The sequence below is a fragment of the Eupeodes corollae genome, chromosome 2 (genome assembly GCF_945859685.1).
Source record: "Eupeodes corollae chromosome 2, idEupCoro1.1, whole genome shotgun sequence".
In the NCBI taxonomy this organism is placed as follows: Eukaryota; Metazoa; Arthropoda; class Insecta; order Diptera; family Syrphidae; genus Eupeodes; species Eupeodes corollae.
In genome coordinates this window covers 106978467-106997485 of record NC_079148.1, presented here as the reverse complement: position 1 = coordinate 106997485, position 19019 = coordinate 106978467, and the positions used below count along the sequence as shown (strand labels likewise).

The following is a 19019-nucleotide window of genomic DNA, read 5'->3' as shown; positions in this document are numbered from 1 at the left end:
AAGTACCAACAATGAAAAATCAAAAAGTTTAAAGCTAAAAAACGTTCACCTATTTAAGTCAGCAGAATCTACACTTGACATCGTATCGCGTAATGCCGAATAAGGTTAATTTATTTATTATTGGGCTTGCGATAAATGTAACATAATTATCTTTAGTTAGCTTAATGTAGAGCTTAGCTATATAGAAAAGTAGAAGCTATTAAACAATATCATGCAACACTCCTAACATATACGTATAAGTATGTATATATGTACCTATGTTGAAGATTTTATGAGATGATCACGAGTACTTTTGAAGATGATATTTATACTCGTACTCGTTCACGCCTCTCTTATGAGTGAGTACTAATTTATATTTAAGGTCTAGTTACTTCTAATTTTATGTTTATGAACAAATTATATGCAATCAAATGTGAAAACTGCAAAAAGAAGAACTCAAAAATGCACAATCAAAGACCCACATTAAAAATAAAAACGTAAAAGAAATTTGTGTGGATAATTTGTTATAATCGAATTTCTTTGATTATTTTGCATTTTAGGGAGTTACGTCTAATAAATGTGTAAAATTGCTAACAAAGCTTTGACGAATTTTACACTTAAGCAAAGTTGAAATTATTGGAAATAAAAGCAGTTTGTGCAGAATTTGCAAAAACAGTCGAAAAATTGAGTTTCAAGTAAAAGTTGACTTTGAAGCATTAAGTCGAAGGGTAGATTACTAGCTAAAAGAATCAAGCTGAAATAGGACAAAAACTGCAGGTTTAGCTGATGTGATACTTCACAAGGTTGTGGAAATGACAGAATGTACTCAGTGAAACCATTAAGCTTTATAGAAATTTTAGGACCGTTAAAAATACAATTGAATAAGAAGATTCCATCATAAAGTGGCTCACCCAAGACGTTTTAGCTTTTAGACAACCAACAAATCTCTGAAATAAATCAGATCGGAACCACAACTCACTAGTGTATGACTAAGCTATCAGAATTTTTGAGATTGTCAAGGTTGCAATTTGTTTTTATTTGTACTGATCATATACGGGACCATATCTTTCAGTTTTAAAAGTGAATCTTAATACACTTAATAATTCACACATTTTGTAACTTTTTTGGTGAACATTTTATTTCCCTATAATGTTTGCCATAGAAGACTCTAGAAGATTTTTGTTAGTATCTCATAACTTAATTAGAATTATGTTTTTAATGTGCTAAGAGTCAGGATTTTTTGCAAGAACACATGTAACGTAGTCCCACAGAAAAAAATTTCTAGATCTTCTTGGCCAACTGACTTCACCAAAATCTGAAATTACTCGACCAGGAAACTCCTCACACAATGAAGTCATTATTGGTAATGTTGTTTGATATTTTGAACAATCTTGTCACATATCGTCCAAGTCTTCATCAGAAGGCGTACGAATCGTTCAACTGCTGTAAATGGAACAAAATCGATAAGAAAAGCAGCGCAACATATCCACTCTCCTAAAATTGACCAACAATTTTACCGATTGTTTGCGTTTAACACGAACATAATAATTTTCATTTCATTTTGTTTTACGGTAAATATTTAACTAATCTGATGACACTTCAAAAGACAGCTTAGTTTGACAGGTATCAAATGACAGCGCTTCCTTTTGAAACAATCTAATGAACAAAGACAAAACGCGAAATTTTTTGAAAAAATTGTATGCATTAAAGTATTTGTTTATAATATGTGTTTTTTCCGCAATTTCACATTTTTACTTGCGACATAAGGATTGTATCCGTTAAAAAATTAGAACTGGAGATGTGAACCAAACAAGGCAAGGTAGAGAATTCAAAAAAGTGGTTCCCCTGATTCCGACCGTCTGTCTATCTGCCCTTGCCCCTACAGCTCAAACCATTCGGTCGATTGAGTTCAAAGTTGGAAATTAAGGTTTTAAGTAGAATCAAGTAAGGCCTTTTATTTATTTTTGTTAAGACTAAAAATAACAGTTTTCCCCATAAAAATTTCTTGATCAAAAATCGAAAACTCGAATTTTATCCAAAATAGACCAATAGATTGAAAAAAGAGGCTGGGATGCGACCCACACTGATAACTTCCCATCCCAAAAAAAGTTATCAGTTAAACTATTCAAAAAAATTAAAATTTAAAATAGTTTCATTTCGAAATCTGTTTTTGTTAACGAGATATTTAGTCGTTAACCAATTTAAACCAATTTTAGTAGCATTTCTTAAAAGTTTTTATTTCTAATATAAACAAATACAAATTGGATTAGATTTTAATTTTTTATGAAAAAACGGAATGTTAGATTTTTATAAAAAAATTACTGAATGTTGAAAACAGTACTTTTTATAAAACAAAATTAATTTGAAGCCTATATCTTAAATTTTTGAAAAGAAACTTGATTCGAAAATCAATTTTTACCAAGTTTTAGTATTGCTTTTTTTAGGTTTTTATTTTTTGTAAGAAAACTGTCAATTTTATATTTCTCAAAAAATAAATATAAAGGATATTTAAGTTGAAAATCAATTTTTACCAACTTTAGTTAATTTTTTTTTAGGTTTATAATTTTTTGTAAAAAACTGTCAATTCGATTTTTCTCAAAATTTTACTAAAAGTAAAATTAAACAAAACAATATTTCTTATAAGATAAAACTAGTTGAAAGCCACAATCTCAATTTTCAATTTTTTAAAAAGAAGTTTTAGTCGAAATTCAATTTTTACCAACTTTGAGAAATATTTTTTTATGTTTATATTTTTTTATAAAAAAACCTGTCAAATCGATTTTTCTCAAAATTTTGCCAGATGTCAAAAACGTTATTATTCGTTGCACAAAATCGATTTGGAGATAAAATCAAATTTTATTCGTAAAATTTTCGAGGTAACAAATTTTGTTCAGTTTTTTGATTTATAAAAAACTGTTTATTGGATTTTTCCCAAAAATAATTGTTTGGCACCACGTTACGATATATAATGTCAAATTTAGTCTCTAACGTCATTAGTTCGTGAGATATTTAGGGTTACAATTTTCACCTTTTTTTAAACTGCTATGATAAAAGACCCACGTACCAACGTACGTACACACGCACGCACAGATATCTATCTAAAAATCGTTTCTTCGAAATTGGGTTATCAGTTTTTTACGAAAATCAGATGTAAGACGTATATTAACAAGCTCTAAATAACTGCGTAAAAACAATATTTTCAAACTAGAATTGAAAAATTGTGTATATATGTATGTATGTATGTATAAAAAACATTACCGTTTTTAAACACAGACTTATTTTCTATTAACATTTTTAATTTTTTAATATAAATACTATTTTTAAACAGAGTCTTTGGATACAAGAGTAAGTTCGAGCGACCCATTCTTGCACTTTATTTATTTTAAAAATCATTATCAATATGCAGATTTCGCAAATATCGGCGTGTTTTTTTATTTCTGCGAATCAAAAACAATAAATTAGGCACATTAAGGTTTAACAACGTTTTAAATATCCTCATGATCTGGTCCAAATCAATTTTGATTATCAATATAAAAAACTACCTGCTTTCTATTGTTAATAGCTTAAATGATGTAAAAACAAATAAAAGAAGAAACAAACAAGAGGAGATAGCAAAAATATAACTGCTTTCATAAATTATTTACTTTTTTTTGCATTGATAAAAAGTTCGACGGTCGAATGATTTTAAATTTATACCGGATTCAATTTGAAGATTAACATTCTTTCTTAAACAAAATTCAAATTGCCAAAAACTCAAAATCAGCTTAAAGTATAAATTGATTATACAAAATTTTCGAAGATGTTATGTCATCGGATTTAAAAAAAAAATTAAAAATCGAATGGTCGTCAACCACGCCTATTATCTTAAAATATTTATTTAAATTATGAATACACATTGTTATGAAAAATAAATATAGCTACTTTATTAATATTTCATGCTTTATTATTCTATTTTTCATCTACATGTGTGTAATATGTAAACATACCTGTTGTATAATATTTTTGCTGTTGTTCTTTTCCATTTTGTAAATTACGTATAACTTTTGGAAAGGTTTTAATAAATATACAATACAAAAAAAACATTATGAAACTGTATAGAAAAGAAACATAAGACGAATTCCAATTCTTTTCTATACAAAAATAAATGTTAAATGTCAAATTATGGAAACAGTCATGATTCACGCACCCTTTGTTGTTAAAAATTTGCAAACCATAAGCCAAAAAATAATAAAAGTGATTAATCTTATGGTAGTTTGTTTGGTATTCAGAATTATTCTAAACCCCTTAGAATGTTTTTTTTTTTTTTTAAATAGGGTGAATGATCCTAGCTTTAACATCAAGATCGTCAGCATTACAATAGTTCGAAAATAACATTATAAAAACTGGTTATTTAATAACAACATCACAGATTTTTGTACGTCCTACAGAAGTGTCAAAATCCATTCCATATGCATACACAGTTGTACACCTAAATTTAAGTAACATTACGAAGTCATTACAAGTAAAATATCTCAATTTTAAATGCATACAATTTTATCTAGTGATTCCAAGCGTAAACACAAAATGCGTCTTAATTTTCAAGTTTGCTATGGTCACACTTTACTGCATTTAAGAACATACAATAAATTATTCTTTAAGATCCTCTTTATCTTCGCCTTAATAATCTAACTTGATTTACATATTCAACATTAAGAGTAAAAAGAGCGTTAAAAAAATAAAGTAAATAATGATCAAAAATGACCGCCATGCCAGGCTTGTTGGACAAAATTAAACCTCCTTTATGTTTTTGTATACCTACCTCTATTTCTAAGATAAAAATCTTAAAAAGCTAAAAAAGATCTTAAAAAAAAAACATTGATAAATATCTCAAAACTTAAAAAAGATCTTGAACTACTTACTACGGAACTTTAACTTCGAGTATTGTATAACGACTACAGGTACAAATTTATGAGCAATTACTCTCGTTTGTATATGAAAATAACATTTACTCGTATTTTCAAAATAAACATACAAGAAACAAAGTTCAACGGACGAATATATTTATGACCTGCACCACTTAATTTTAATTTTTTTCTGTTTAAATGTTATCATCACATTATAAACAATTACGTTAAGTTTTTTTTTTATTTTACATTCTGAAAATGTCAAATCTGAATTATGTATCTTTGAACTTGACTCTTTCGACTGAATGCCAAAGTTACGATGTGCACTCAAGCAGGCCATGATGTGTGCGTTACACTTGGTTGCTGCTTAAATAATAATACAACAACAAACAAAAAAAAAGGTTTAAAAATATTCACTTCTGGTGGTAAATTGTTTTTGAAGAGTGTTTTTCATTTAAGGTTTTCCGCTTTGGTTTAAAATACAAATCGCGAACATCAAAGAGGGTCAAGAAGTGTATATGCGTAGCATCTATTTCTTAAAATGGGCCATTACACACCCGGTCAATTTTAAAACAGTCTAACTTACCTGAAGAGTACTATTTTACAAATATTTTTCTTTTATTTACACTTAAAGAAAAAATGTTTGTCAAAAAATCTAAAATTTCACTTATCAAAGTGGAAACTTTATAATTCCTGAATTGTATTTTTTTAAGAATTTCAATGGTTTTCTTGTTAAACAAAACTAATTTTTCTAAAAATAAATCATAACTTCTTTAGGAAAGATGAGTTACCTCTTTTCTTAATAATAGAATGTGTATTTCCTTACTGTACCTGATCTTTAACTAACTATTAAATTAAATTAAACTATTAAATCTTTTTAACAATAATTTATATCATATTTTACCCGACAAGAGACAAATTATGTTACTAACTTATTTACAATGATTATGATAATTGAATTAAAGAGGTTATACGTATTTAGTGTAAAGTTCAAATCTCTTATTAAAATTTGTCTTACATATGATAAATAATATGTTATATATTTAATTGACTTAGCAGTTTCTGGTTATGCAACGATTGCTTTTTGGGTGAACTCAGTTAAACTTTAATATCAATGCTGCTTAAGTGGCCTTAGGGTCAAGTATCATAATCAAGGGCCATATGAGGACAAAAAAATGATTACAGAGTAAAATAAACCATCAGCACTTTGAATGAACCTTTATTTTATGAATGTTGTTGGAAATTTATATCGCAAAGGTCTCTGACTTAAATAAAGTTCATAGTTTGTTTTTTTTTCGTTCAGTATTTTTCATCTTATTTATGTTGATTTATAGATATTTTAAAAATAATCTTAGGTTTCATTTTGATAACATGAAAAGAATATTTTTTAAAAGAAATGCTATTACCAATGAAAAACAAAATTAGCCATTTTTCCACTAAGGCTAGATGTAAAATAAGAAAATGTGATAGTTTTAAATGTGAAAACTGCCCAAATGGAGGGCTATTGAAAATTCAGCTTATTATTATGTTGAGTGCGAAAGTATTGCCGAAAGTCGAATTTGTGAAGCATTAGTGGCAAAATTTCTTCAAATGGAGTAAAACCATTCTCACTCATGAACTCTTTTTTAAAACTTCGAACGCATGCTGACAACCCAGAAACCATTTAAATCGTTGGTCTTTTCTTAGAAGCTTGTATAATAGTTGCAATTTGGTAGACAAGTCCGGAATGAATTTGTGCTATTAATAAACTATCGCAGCTGGGAGCATGTACCTTATCGTATGTTTTGTGTAGGCCATTCTTGTCTATTTTACCTCCCAAATAAATGACGCTTTTTTCAAACAGTCTGCATTTAGATTTTTTTTAATGAAGATTGTACTTATGTAGTTTTTCAAGTAGGCAGTTGCATCTTTTAAGAGTCTCCTCTAAATTTCGTCCCATAACAATACCTAATATCGTCGAAAAAACAAGCTGTTCCCTCGAGATCATTGATAATATGTTGATCCATAAAGCTTTGCCAAATGTTGGGTGCGGTTTTAACTACAAACATCATTCTATTCGCTTTGTATAGACCTTTTGTTTGTTCTTATTGTCTGTAATAGAGCGCTCTCTTCCGTCATGCTAAGATGCAAGTAGGCTTTGTAAGTGTCGAAAGTACAGTAATACTCACCGTACTTGAGTTTTTGATAGAGTTCCTCGAATTTGGGAATAGGATATTCATCGTTTACAAAAAGTTTATTCAAAGTTACCTTAAAGCCTGCACATAAACGTATTGACTTGTCTGCTTTTATAACAGGCACGACATATGATCAATGGTATCATCATTTTCCAGTCGAGTTATTTCATATTCAATGAGAGGTCGTATAGCATATGGAACCTGTCTTGGCTTTACAAATATAGGCGATGATATACTTCTCGTAGTTTGAGCGCATCTTTCATATTATTCATATCGTTCCAATTTTCGATTGAAAAACTTCAGAGTGTTTTCGAATATTTGTTTCTTTAAGTTGGTGATGTTTTTATTCTCTGTAAAGATATTAAATGTATTTATTTGTAAAATGTTATGTGCTTGAACCCATTCTCTTCCCAAAAGTATACTATATGGCTCCTTTACAATGTAAAGATCGCACATAACCTTACGCCCATTGTACCCAAATTTTACTTCAGATTTTCCATAAGCTGGAAATGTTGTATTGTTGTACATTTTTAAAATAACTTTTGTAAGTGTAATTTTTGCTTTTGGCCAAAGTGATATAAATGTACTGTAATTCATGACCGATACTGCTGCACTTGTGCCGAACTCCTTGGCCAGGGTTTTGTCGTTGACTTGTGAGGTTATGTAGTACTTAATCCCAAGAGTTTCAACTTTCGATATAAGGATTGTATTGATATTTGGACCTTAATTAAGTACGTTTAATGCGTAAGGATCATCACTCAGCTCTTTATCATCTTCGTTGTCAGAGCCTTCATACACTCCAAGTGTATTAGTCTCTCTGGACTTCAATTTCTTACACACTAAAATCACATGACCACTGCAGCGACACTTTCTACAAAATAGTTTTTCTGCACGACATTTATTTGCAATGTGATCATGCTTTCCACACCCATATAAAATCGTTTTTTTAGTTTTTTGAGTAAACTTTTTACTAATATTCATTTTTACGTTAGATCTCGTACTCTGTATAGACGAGTTTTTCGCATGCACTTGGTGAAATTTAGCTTATTGCGGGTCTCTGCCAAAGAGCGTTTTCAAAACCCTTTTCCAAGATCATTGTAGTCAATGTTTCCCTTAATAATAATAATAACTTGAGTTATACTCAAGTCTTGGACGAATTAAGGCTTTGTAAATTACTACCTACATGTGCATTCAAGAGGACACAAGCGTCCACAGGTTTTACTCAAAACCCACCTCTGTCTATCAACTCCTACTCTCACCTCCCCGCGGTGAACATCGGGTGCCTAGTAACTGGAGATTGGGTTCCAACCCCAGTGGAAAGTTGTTGGGGGCAGCAAACGAGAGAGGGGGGGAGAGGTGTTTCCACTAAGGCACCTCTCCTTATCCAGGCGGCAGCGGACGAATTCTCGAGATAGAATCAACGGTGGCGTCTATAGTTCCAGTAAGGTCGAACTACTTAGTGAACACCTTATAGGGCTTCTTCGACATATTCGGAGCCCAGGCCTATAAGGAGTGGTTCATCCGGCTCCCCTTCCTTGGAGTTATACTAAGGATCTGGCCCTCCAGGTTGGGGGTTGTGCCGTCGGGGTGACTTCCTGGCCACGTAAAAACATCATAGTTTCGAAGCAACAACAAGCCTCGGATACGGACGGATTCACTGTTGACAACCCACGCAAACGAAATAAGGACAACGAACTTCGGATATGTACGTGGAATGTTAGGTCCCTTAACAGACCACGTGCAGCCGAACAATTAGCGGAAGCCCTAAACTGCTGCAAGGCAGATATTACAGCCATCCAAGAAGTGCGATGGGATGGACCGGGTAAACGCAAACTAAAAGACTGCGATATCTACTACGGCGACTGCTACCGAGAACAAAGACAGCGTCTATTTGGGTGTGGATTTGTTGTTGGAACTAGGCTCAGGCAAAAAGTCTTGAGTTTCAACAGTGTGAGCGAGCGCATCACGACAATCCGCATCAAGGCTTAATTCGCCAACATAAGCCTAATATGCGCGCATGCCCCAACAGAGGAGAAAGATGAAGACACCAAAGATATGTTCTTCGAGCTCTTGGACAAGACATATGAGCAGTGCCCTGACTATGACATTAAAATTGTCTTAGGAGATTTTAATGCCAAGCTAGGAAGAGAAGACATCTTTGGTGGCATAATCGGGAGATACAGCCTGCACGACACTACCTCCGACAACGGATTCAGGCTGGTCGATTTCGCTGCGGGGCGAGACGTTCTGGTAGCTAGTACGCAGTTCACGCATCTTAATATCCACAAGGGGACATATGGAAATCTCCTGATCAATCAACCGTCAACCAGATTGACCACATTGCGATCGACGCACGACACTTCTCCAGTATCCAGGATATCCGAACATTCCGAGAGGCCAACATTGACTCGGACCACTACCTCATTGTAGCCAAGGTACGGCTACGGATATCCCGATCCAAGCCAAAACAAGGAAGTACTGTGAGAAGATTCGACGTTAGACGGCTACAATCGCAAGAGACTGCCATGTCCTTTTCCGATCGAGTCTCTAATAACCTCCTAAGGAGTCCTATGCTTCCTGCATTAGGCATTGAAAACCAGTGGCAACATTGCCTTGCAGCCATCAGAGATGCCGCCTCTGAAGTGCTAGGTTTCACACGGCCACCACAGCGAAACCCCTGGTTTGACGACGAATGCCGGCAAGCTCACGCAGCGAAACAAGAGGCATACAAAACGGCGCTGCACAAAAGGACTAGAGCTGCTCGCGAGCTCTACGAGCAGAAGAGGAGAGAGGAACACCGGCTTCTTAGACGGAAAAAAAGAGAGCATGAGAAGCGCGCGATCGAGGAGATAGAGGGATGTCACAACAGGAATGAGGTTCGTAAATTTTACCAAAAGGTAAAAAAAACCTCCCAAGGGTACCAGCCACGAACCGAAGCCTGTAAAGACGATCAAGGGAACATCGTAGTAGAACCACAGTCGATGCTGAGAATATGGAAAGATCACTTCTCCAAATTATATAACGGCGATGACGAACCGAATTCCGCTGTAAGGGAGATAGAACCACTCAACCTCGGCGACGCAGATCAACAATTCCGCCTACCCGACCTTGACGAAGTGAAGATAGCTATATCTAAACTTAAGTCAAACAAAGCTGCTGGAGCTGACGGCATCACCGCCGAACTATTCAAAGCAGCAGGCGATGACTTGGTACGGAGCATGCACCAACTCATCTGCAAAATATGGTCGGAAGAAAGCATGCCCGATGAGTGGAATCTCAGCATAGTGTGCCCGATACATAAGAAAGGAGACCCTCTAAACTGCGCCAACTACAGAGGCATCAGTCTCCTTAACATTGCGTATAAGATCCTCTCTGCCGTATTATATGAACGTCTGAAGCCATTCGTCAACAACCTGATTGGTCCTTATCAGTGTGGCTTCAGACCAGGAAAGTCCACTATCGACCAAATATTCACACTACGGCAGATCTTGGAAAAAACCCAGGAGCTTCAAATCGATACCCACCATCTCTTTATCGATTTTAAAGCCGCGTATGACAGCATCTATAGGGAAGAGCTCTACCGAGCAATGTCTAGTTTTGGCATCCCTGTCAAACTTATCCGTTTGTGCAGAATGACGATGGAGAATGCACGCTGCTCTGTCAAGGTCGGAAAAGATCTCACCAATGCATTTGATGTCAAAAAAGGTTTTAGACAAGGCGATGCGCTGTCATGCGACTTCTTTAATATGGTTCTAGAAAGAATTGTGCGAAACTCAACAGTCAAACTAGAGGCGCAATCTTCCAAAGGTCCATCCAATTACTCAGATACGCAAATAATATTGACATAATTGGAAGATCAAAGCGTGATGTCAGTGGAGCGTTTTTGAGCATTGCGACGGAAGCGAAGAAGATGGGTTTAGTGGTCAATGAGGGCAAGACCAAGTATATGCTGTCATCAAAAAAGGACACTGAACGACGACGTCTTGGACAAAACGTCACCATGGACAGCTATAACTTTGAGGTAGTTAAGGACTTTGTCTACCTAGGCACCGCTATTAATGCAGACAACGACACCAGCGCTGAAATCAAACGAAGAATAACTCTTGCAAATCGCTGCTTCTTTGGACTTAGAAGGCAATTGAGAAGTAAAGTCCTCTCTCGAGCATGTAAAATCACCATCTATAAGACACTCATCATCCCGGTTCTCATTTATGACACTGAGGCCTGGACCCTGTCAAAGAAAGATGAGAGCGTCTTAGGATGCTTCAAGAGAAAAATTCTTCGGCAATTTTTGGTCCCGTACGCATAGATGGAGAATGGAGGAGAAGATATAACGACGAACTGTACGGGCTGTACAGCGACACTGACCTAGTTAGCAGAATTAAAGTCGAACGGCTTAGATGGCTAGGTCATGTAGAGCTGATGGACATCAATGCTCCAGCCCGGAAAATCTTCAAATCCCAAGTGGGAGAGGACCTCAACCAACTTGGCGTGCGAAACTGGAGACAGCTAGCTAGGGACCGAGCTGGCTGGAGACCCTTGTTGGTTGAGGCCCAGGTCCGCCCCGGACTGTAGCGCCACCTTAAGTAAGTAAGTAAGTAAGTAAATTACTACCTGTTTAGAAGGGGTAAACATTTCTTGACCCTATCAGCATTTGGCAATATTGAATATGTGATCATTCCATAAGAGGTGACAAGTGATACACATACCGAGAAATCTCCTTTTTAATTCACGATATATCGGTTAATATCATGTTTTTAAGTTGCTCAAAACTGTGTTAATAAAAACTCTATAATAATTATCTTTCACTAGTTTTAGAAATTGGAAGGCTCACTAAAAGTTTTGTTTGGAATATGTCTTTGAGGGAAATTATTTTTATCAGAGATACATTCAATGAATTTTAAATTTTAAGTCATTCGGAATAATAATAATTTTTAGAAAATATTATACATCAAATGCAACCTGCAATGTTTATTTCAAGCATACAAAAACAAACATTTCGTACGCCAGTATGTTTTTGTTTATAAATTTCGAAAGTTTTAAAATAATTATGATACCTAATGTAAGGCTTCGTAGAAAAAGACGTAATCGGATATGATATCATACATTTCTAAAGCCAACATTCTTACTTTCACGTTAACGTAAATAAAAAAATATTATTTAAACATTGAAAATAAATTCCATGCGTCATTTAAAATTTTTAATTAAAAACCAGTGGATTTGCAATGCTATCGTTTCATTTGTATACATTAAAAATGTTTTAAAAGTAAATAAAAAAAACTCAAATTGGCGGCTGTGTTTTTGTTTATTTGAAGACTATAGGAGTATAGGTACATTATATCTTATCATTGTTATCTATGTTTGTTAATTAATATTATCTTCAGAACTGCTTGCATTTTATTTTCCGATGTTTGTACCTTAAACAAATAAGAATAATGACAGTAGTCTTCCTTCTTTTAATAGGTTGTAAAAATGTGTCATCAAGTAAACTAAGCTAAAATGGGCATAGCTGCTGACTAATTAGGTTTTCAATAACACTTCCAATTTATTTAAATTCACTATTTTAACAATAAAAAACATACATTTCGTTACTTGGAAACAGAGACATTTATCTAAAACTGGCAGCTTCTTCATCAAATGTTTTCAAAAACCATGTGACCACAATACACCTCTTAAGTTAGAAATTCACACAAAATCATGTTTTGCACTAAGTGACTCTCTAAAATGTCTTTTATTTTTTACTCAATCGTTGAAAATTTAACGATTTTAAGAGACATGCATATTCAAACCTTTAAACTTAAAACACAAGTTCTAACTTTTTGACTAGTGTCATAAACTTAAAACTTCTTATCATGACATTAATCACTGTACTTTAAGTCACGTTCTATTCTAATTTAATACACTTGCTATTTTTTAAATTCTGGTTGTTGCTCAGAACAAATTTGAACTTCGAAATTTGTTCCCATATTTAAATAACTTCCACACCACAGGTATTAACCTGTTTACCAAAACAAACGTTATTGCAAATAAATAAAGAATAAAGTCTGGTTTATGAGTAAATTGTGTTCCCAACCCAAATATTTCATATGTTTATTCCGTTATAACAAGTTGTCGCATATAGCAGTTTTATTTTAACGGTTTAAATAAAATAAACTTATCTTTCTTTCTGGTTTAATTCCTGAACTTAAAAGTGAAAACCTTCTGACACGATTTGAAAGAAAGTAAAATGCAGTCTCTGTTTCTTAAGTTTCTTAATTTGCTCCTGGCATAGTTAATTAAAACTAAATTAGGTGGATTTTGTTCATGTGATAACTTTATGCTCTAGGTATGTGAATAAAATACTTAAAACTGTCTTCAGTCATCGGGCTCGTTTTGTCGTTTAAAATGAATTAATAATTGTTGTCTTGCATGTTTTAGTTTTGAATTTAGTGTGAACTAAGCTTAATTGTTACCTAGAAACAACAAAATAAGCTCAAAATATAAACTGGAAAAAAAGACATTTTAAAATTTAATAAATTCATAAATATAGTTTAACGACTTGCGAACGACTTGACTTAATACTAACCGACTGCTGTTATGTAGCAGGTCATTGTCTGTATATATTTTCTTCTAGTGTCTGAAAAAAATAGCCTTAAGTGTTTTCGTCGGTCTTAATAATTGCCTTGAATTAGCAAGAGTGTTGAAGACGACTTTATTATGAAAAACTGCCTTGCTCTGGAAAAAGATTTACTATGGTACATTTTAATTTTCTATATTCTGCCATTGTTTTGAAGCTGTTCGTCAGTGATGTTCGTCGTAAGGTTATTATAATTTCTTTTTGTTTGTTAAGGTTTTTGAGTGTTGTTATGAAATAAACAACAAATGTTTAACTTTCGTTAATTTGATGAAAGTTATGAATATTTAAGATAAAACAATAAATTAGAATTAATTGATTTTATTTATTTAGAATGGTAGATTTAAATTTGAAAGTATAATTTATTTCGTTTCTTGTCACTTTATTTCCTTTCAGTGACGCAAATGTTTTTTTTTGTATTCAACAATTAAACACATAATTTGAAACAAGTTGAATTTAACTTGCTTATTATTTCACTTGATTTTTTAATAACTATATTATTAGTTAAGTGAAAAATTTCCCATAATTTTATGAAATAAGCAATTACCACAAAGATTGACGAAGAAAATAAAATTTAACCTAATTTTTAGATAGAATTGTAGTAAGACTATCGAATTGTTTGAAACATAAGTACATTGTTTAGAATGCCCATTTTAGTAGGTAATTGTTTTCGTATAGCATTTTATGGAATGTTTTAAAATTCCCAAAATGTTGCCGTTAAACAAAATTCTTTTTGGACCAATGTCGCGCGAATTTTTAACCCCAACGGGTTTATTGTTCAACGTGTTGTTTTCAATCTGGCAACACTTATTTCGGAATTGGTCTTTTTGGCAGATCTCACTTGATTTAAGATCAGTTTGGTTATCTATTTCACAATGAATAGACTTGAGCTAAGTATACACCATTAGAAGAACATTTAAGACTATAAAGTCTTATAATAGTATCCAAATAGGTGAAAATTGCTAATTTTCTATCAAGTTTTTGTGAAGAAAGTCCGCTGACAATTTTTGTCTTCCAATTCAAAATTCTCTGTTTCCTCGGTTGAAGAACTTTTGAAAACAAAAGAATTGGTTGACGCGTTGAAAGGAAATTTTTCTTGACAGATGACGGAGAATATGAAAATTTATTGGACAAGTGAAAACAACAGTTCGTGCAAAAACATTTAAACAAAGAGACTGCGATGTGACCCACACTGATAACTTCCCATCTCGTCTGTCGATTTGTCTTGCTTAAAAGTTTGTATTATTAATTGTAATTATTTTTAAAATATTCAAAATTACCAACAATATTTTGCATTTAAAGAAATACTTTGATATCAAAATTAATAGTAACGAGATTTGTCGAAAACAAGAGTTTTTATTCTTATAAAAACAAATACAATTTTTATGAACGAAATTAATTTGGGAGATTTCGAGAACCGAACATCAATTTTTACCAAATTTGCGTTTTTTCAGTTTATTTTTTTTAATGAAAAAAACGGACTGTTGGATTCTTATAAAAAAATTATTGAATATCGAAAACAATATTTTCTGTGAGATGAAATAAGTTTGAAGCCAGTATTTTTAATTTTTAAATAGCTATTTGAGTCGAAAGTTAATTTTTACCAAGTTTTAGTATTGTTTTTTTAGGTTTTTATTTTTTGTAAAAAACTATTGATTTAATTTTTCTGAATGTTGAAAACAATATTTCTTATAAATAAAAATTAGTTGGAAGTCATAATCTCAATTTTTTTAAAAGATTACATTTTTACTATCTTTTCTTAATTTTTGTTTGGGTTTTTAATTTTTGTAAAAATCTGTTGATTTGATTTTTCTTAAAATTTTTCCGAATGTTTAAAACAATAATAATCTCAATTTTTAGAAAAGGTCCAAAATCATTGTTTTTCAACTTTTGTTTATTTTTTTACGTTTTTAATTTTTTGTTAAAAAAACTTTCAATTCGATTTTCTCAAAGTTTCACAAGATGTCAAAAACGTTATTTTTCGTTGCACAAAATTGTTTTCGAGATAAAATAATTTTTTTGTAAAATTTTCGAGGTGACAAATTTTTTTCAGTTTATTTGATTTATAAGAAAAATCGTTGATTGGAATTTTTTTTCAACAGTATATTTGTTTGGTATCAAGTTACAATATGTAGTATAAAATTTAATTCAAATTTTAAGCGTTATTGTTTCGTGAATTTTCACCTTTTTTTTAAACTTCACACGCAATTTTCTGGAGAGCCCTTTCTGCATCTTTTTGCTTATTATTGTATAACAAAATCTATCTGCTCTGGTTCTTGAGCTAAAGACAACGAAAAAAAACGTAGCGAACGTACGTACACACGCACGCACAGACATCTTTCTAAAAATCTTTTATTTCGACTCATAAATAAAAATTTTCAATTTGACAAATCGAACCGATTACAATAACTTCCTATGGGAAGTTAAAAATATAAAAAAGGGGAACAATAATGACGCAGCCAATAACGACTATCTTGGCAGCATATTTGTTGGAGATCAGTGATGTTGATTTGGTTGATTAAGAATGTTTGTTTTTAAAAACAGCATCAGATTATTTGTCTTCCAGAAAATCGAAATATTGTCGATCGTCCCCAGATCGGATTATCGTTTCTCGTTTGTTCAAGCTTAAAACTGAAGGTTGTGTGGAGTTCCAAACATTGTCGTTCGTCCGCAGGTCGGATTATTATCGTTTCTCGTTTTTTCCGGGTCAAAATTGAAGGTGGTGTGGAGGTTTGACCATTTGACTATACACTCGTTAACGGACAATAGTGCCTCTAATCTTGCCAAACCGTGTCCTTAGGTAGTTTATAACTTACACAACTTCTGTTCCAAAAACATCACCTAGTCTCTTACTCCTAAATAAATTTTGTCCGTGCAGATATGTTGAGAACTTTGGCAGCTGGGAAGAGAATATTCGCCATGTTATTGCTGACATACGACTCCAAAGTTTTGCCATACGGACCATAAACAATCGCAAATCCTTATATTTATAAATCTGAATTCGTGGCTATAATATAAACTAATATATAGATTTTGTTTCTTTTTGAAAACCACACGTTTAAAAAAAATATTTACATTCCTAATTGCTCACATACAATGTTATGATGACACTCCCTTGTAGAATTTCATTATGGATTTTACTTTTTTTTCAAAACAGTTGTCTTAATATCAATAAACTTCCTTTAGAACTTACGAGTATAACGAGTATAGTGAACTCTCAAGACTTCCCCAATTCGAGTGAGTCATTGCTTATTTCGAATTGATGATTCTTAAGAAAACAAAAACAAATATCATTTGTTTATCATTACCAGTTTCCTTCATCACAATATTCATTAATTACAATGAAATTAACTTAACAAATAGAAATAAATATTTTATCATTCTGAAAATCCATTCCATAAGTAACCATCATTGACTGATTCATACTATTTTATTATTAATTCATTTTGCAGGTGTTTGATAGCAATTTAATGACGTATGAAGAAGAAAATGATCAAACAGATACCAGTCGAAACCACAGATTTTCTCCGAATTCCAATATGCCTTCTAATGACGAAAATCCCATCAATAATCGGCCGTACAAACAGAGAACAAGCAGCACATTTCTGACAGAACATCTTCGAGCACAACAATCATCGAATTCTAATCTTGGCGCTCAGCAATTAAAGTCAAATCGTACTAGTGGACGTTTGTATCCGCCATCATCTGATGAAACTATCAATCGAGCTCGAAAGAACTTCCCTAACTCATCAACGTTAGAAAGACCGACAGCAACAGCAACAACAACACCTTCAGCTGTCGAAGGTGGTATTTATATTATAAGTGGAAAAAGTACGAATAGTAATACCTCGACAATGGATCGAAGAAAGCACAACAACCACAACGCTAATAACAATAATATGGTTCCTCAAAACACAGCTAGTTATTCATCAGCTACTGGAATGTCATCGGTGTCATCGGCTAATGGCATTGGCAGCGAGAGTAGTCATACCACAAACGACGTGATATCGGAATGCCAAAGCAATTATGCGGGTAACGAGGTGGCCAATGGAGATTTTCATTTTGTCACAGCTGCGGAATCTTCACCGACGAAAAATCTATCAAGTGGCGGAAGTTTTAATATTAAGAGTGGTTCAACTGTGAAGTTATTGCCAGCAGGAGATGAAGATTCAAACACACAGGTAAGACTTGTTTTTTTATTCGCATTTTAAGTTCTCAAAACTTTTGAAATTATTTAAGGTCTGATAAGGTGGATTTTTGTTAGCATAAAACTTAACAATCATTTTTGTCACTGAATCAGTGAAAAAATTATTGGTAAATAGAATTAATGAAAGACGCTATTTAGTCGGACATTTGAAATGTTCCAAATTGATACATTTTACAGTGTTCATATAAATGATAATAAAAATAGTTTTGTTAAAATTCAGATTTTACATTCTACGTTCTTAAGATACATAATGTCAAAATGACTGTCCTATTTTTTTTATTTTAAACTTTTAAAAATTATAAACAAATGCATTTTTAGACACTTATTTATTCAAATGTAAAAAAAATATGATTCTATATTCATTTTAACAAAACAAAATATTTAATATATTGATTAATTTTTTAATAAGAAATTTGAAATTATTTCATAGCGTTGCTAACAATTAAAAGTTTTTAGAAACCCTCAAAATGCGTTTGTTTTAGAGTGAAATAATGCCAAAAAAGTCATCTTTAAAATGTTTCTACCACTGAATCTTTTCCTGATTAATTTAAAGGACCCAATCAGCGATTAAGGACTCTTATAACCGAATTCTTCATACAAAATAAGTTGTTATTTATTTTTTGAAATGCCTAATTCGAAAGACCGACGAGGAATCGAGAAACCTAGGATTTCTTCAACACTTCGGGCTTTAGCAAAAATATTTTTAGTTGTTCTTGAGCGTCGATGCATAATAGCACAAAATGTTGCCATAATTTAACTATTACCTCTCGAGAAGGAACTTTACGACGACAGCGAAATTATTTAAAGCTGAGTATACACGATTGGAACATCTTCCCATATTAGTCGAACTGTTTAAAGTCTTCTAAAAGCATCCAATTAGGTGGCGATTGCCAATTTTCTTTCAAGTGGAAACTTTCCGTTTATCCAAACATTAGACAATTTTTTGGTAGGAAAACAGCTGAGAACTGCCGACAATTTTGTATCTTCACATTAATAATAGTCTGATTACACCATTGGAAGACTTAGAAAAATAACACAATAGGTAGATTCATTGACAATTTTTTCGGCAGATGACAGAAAATATAAAAATTTATTTTAAATATAGAAACAGCAGGTCGTGCAAAAACATTAATAAAAATACTAGCTGGTTTGCCTGGCTTCAT

General features: G+C 32.6%; 1 protein-coding gene across 5 annotated transcripts in view; it reads left to right on the top strand.

Annotated features, from left to right (window-relative positions):
* Positions 1 to 19019, top strand: part of LOC129944266 (sodium- and chloride-dependent GABA transporter 1) — a 76163-nt gene that overhangs the window by 25168 nt on the left and 31976 nt on the right. For 4 of the 5 annotated variants that reach the window (XM_056053587.1, XM_056053591.1, XM_056053590.1 and 1 more), the window contains one exon: positions 17102 to 17830. In XM_056053587.1, the coding sequence (XP_055909562.1) occupies positions 17120 to 17830 (711 nt within the window). In that variant the 5' untranslated portion in view covers positions 17102 to 17119. Of the gene's footprint in view, positions 1 to 17100; positions 17831 to 19019 lie in introns of all 5 variants that reach the window. The other variant, XM_056053588.1, reaches the window with a different exon arrangement.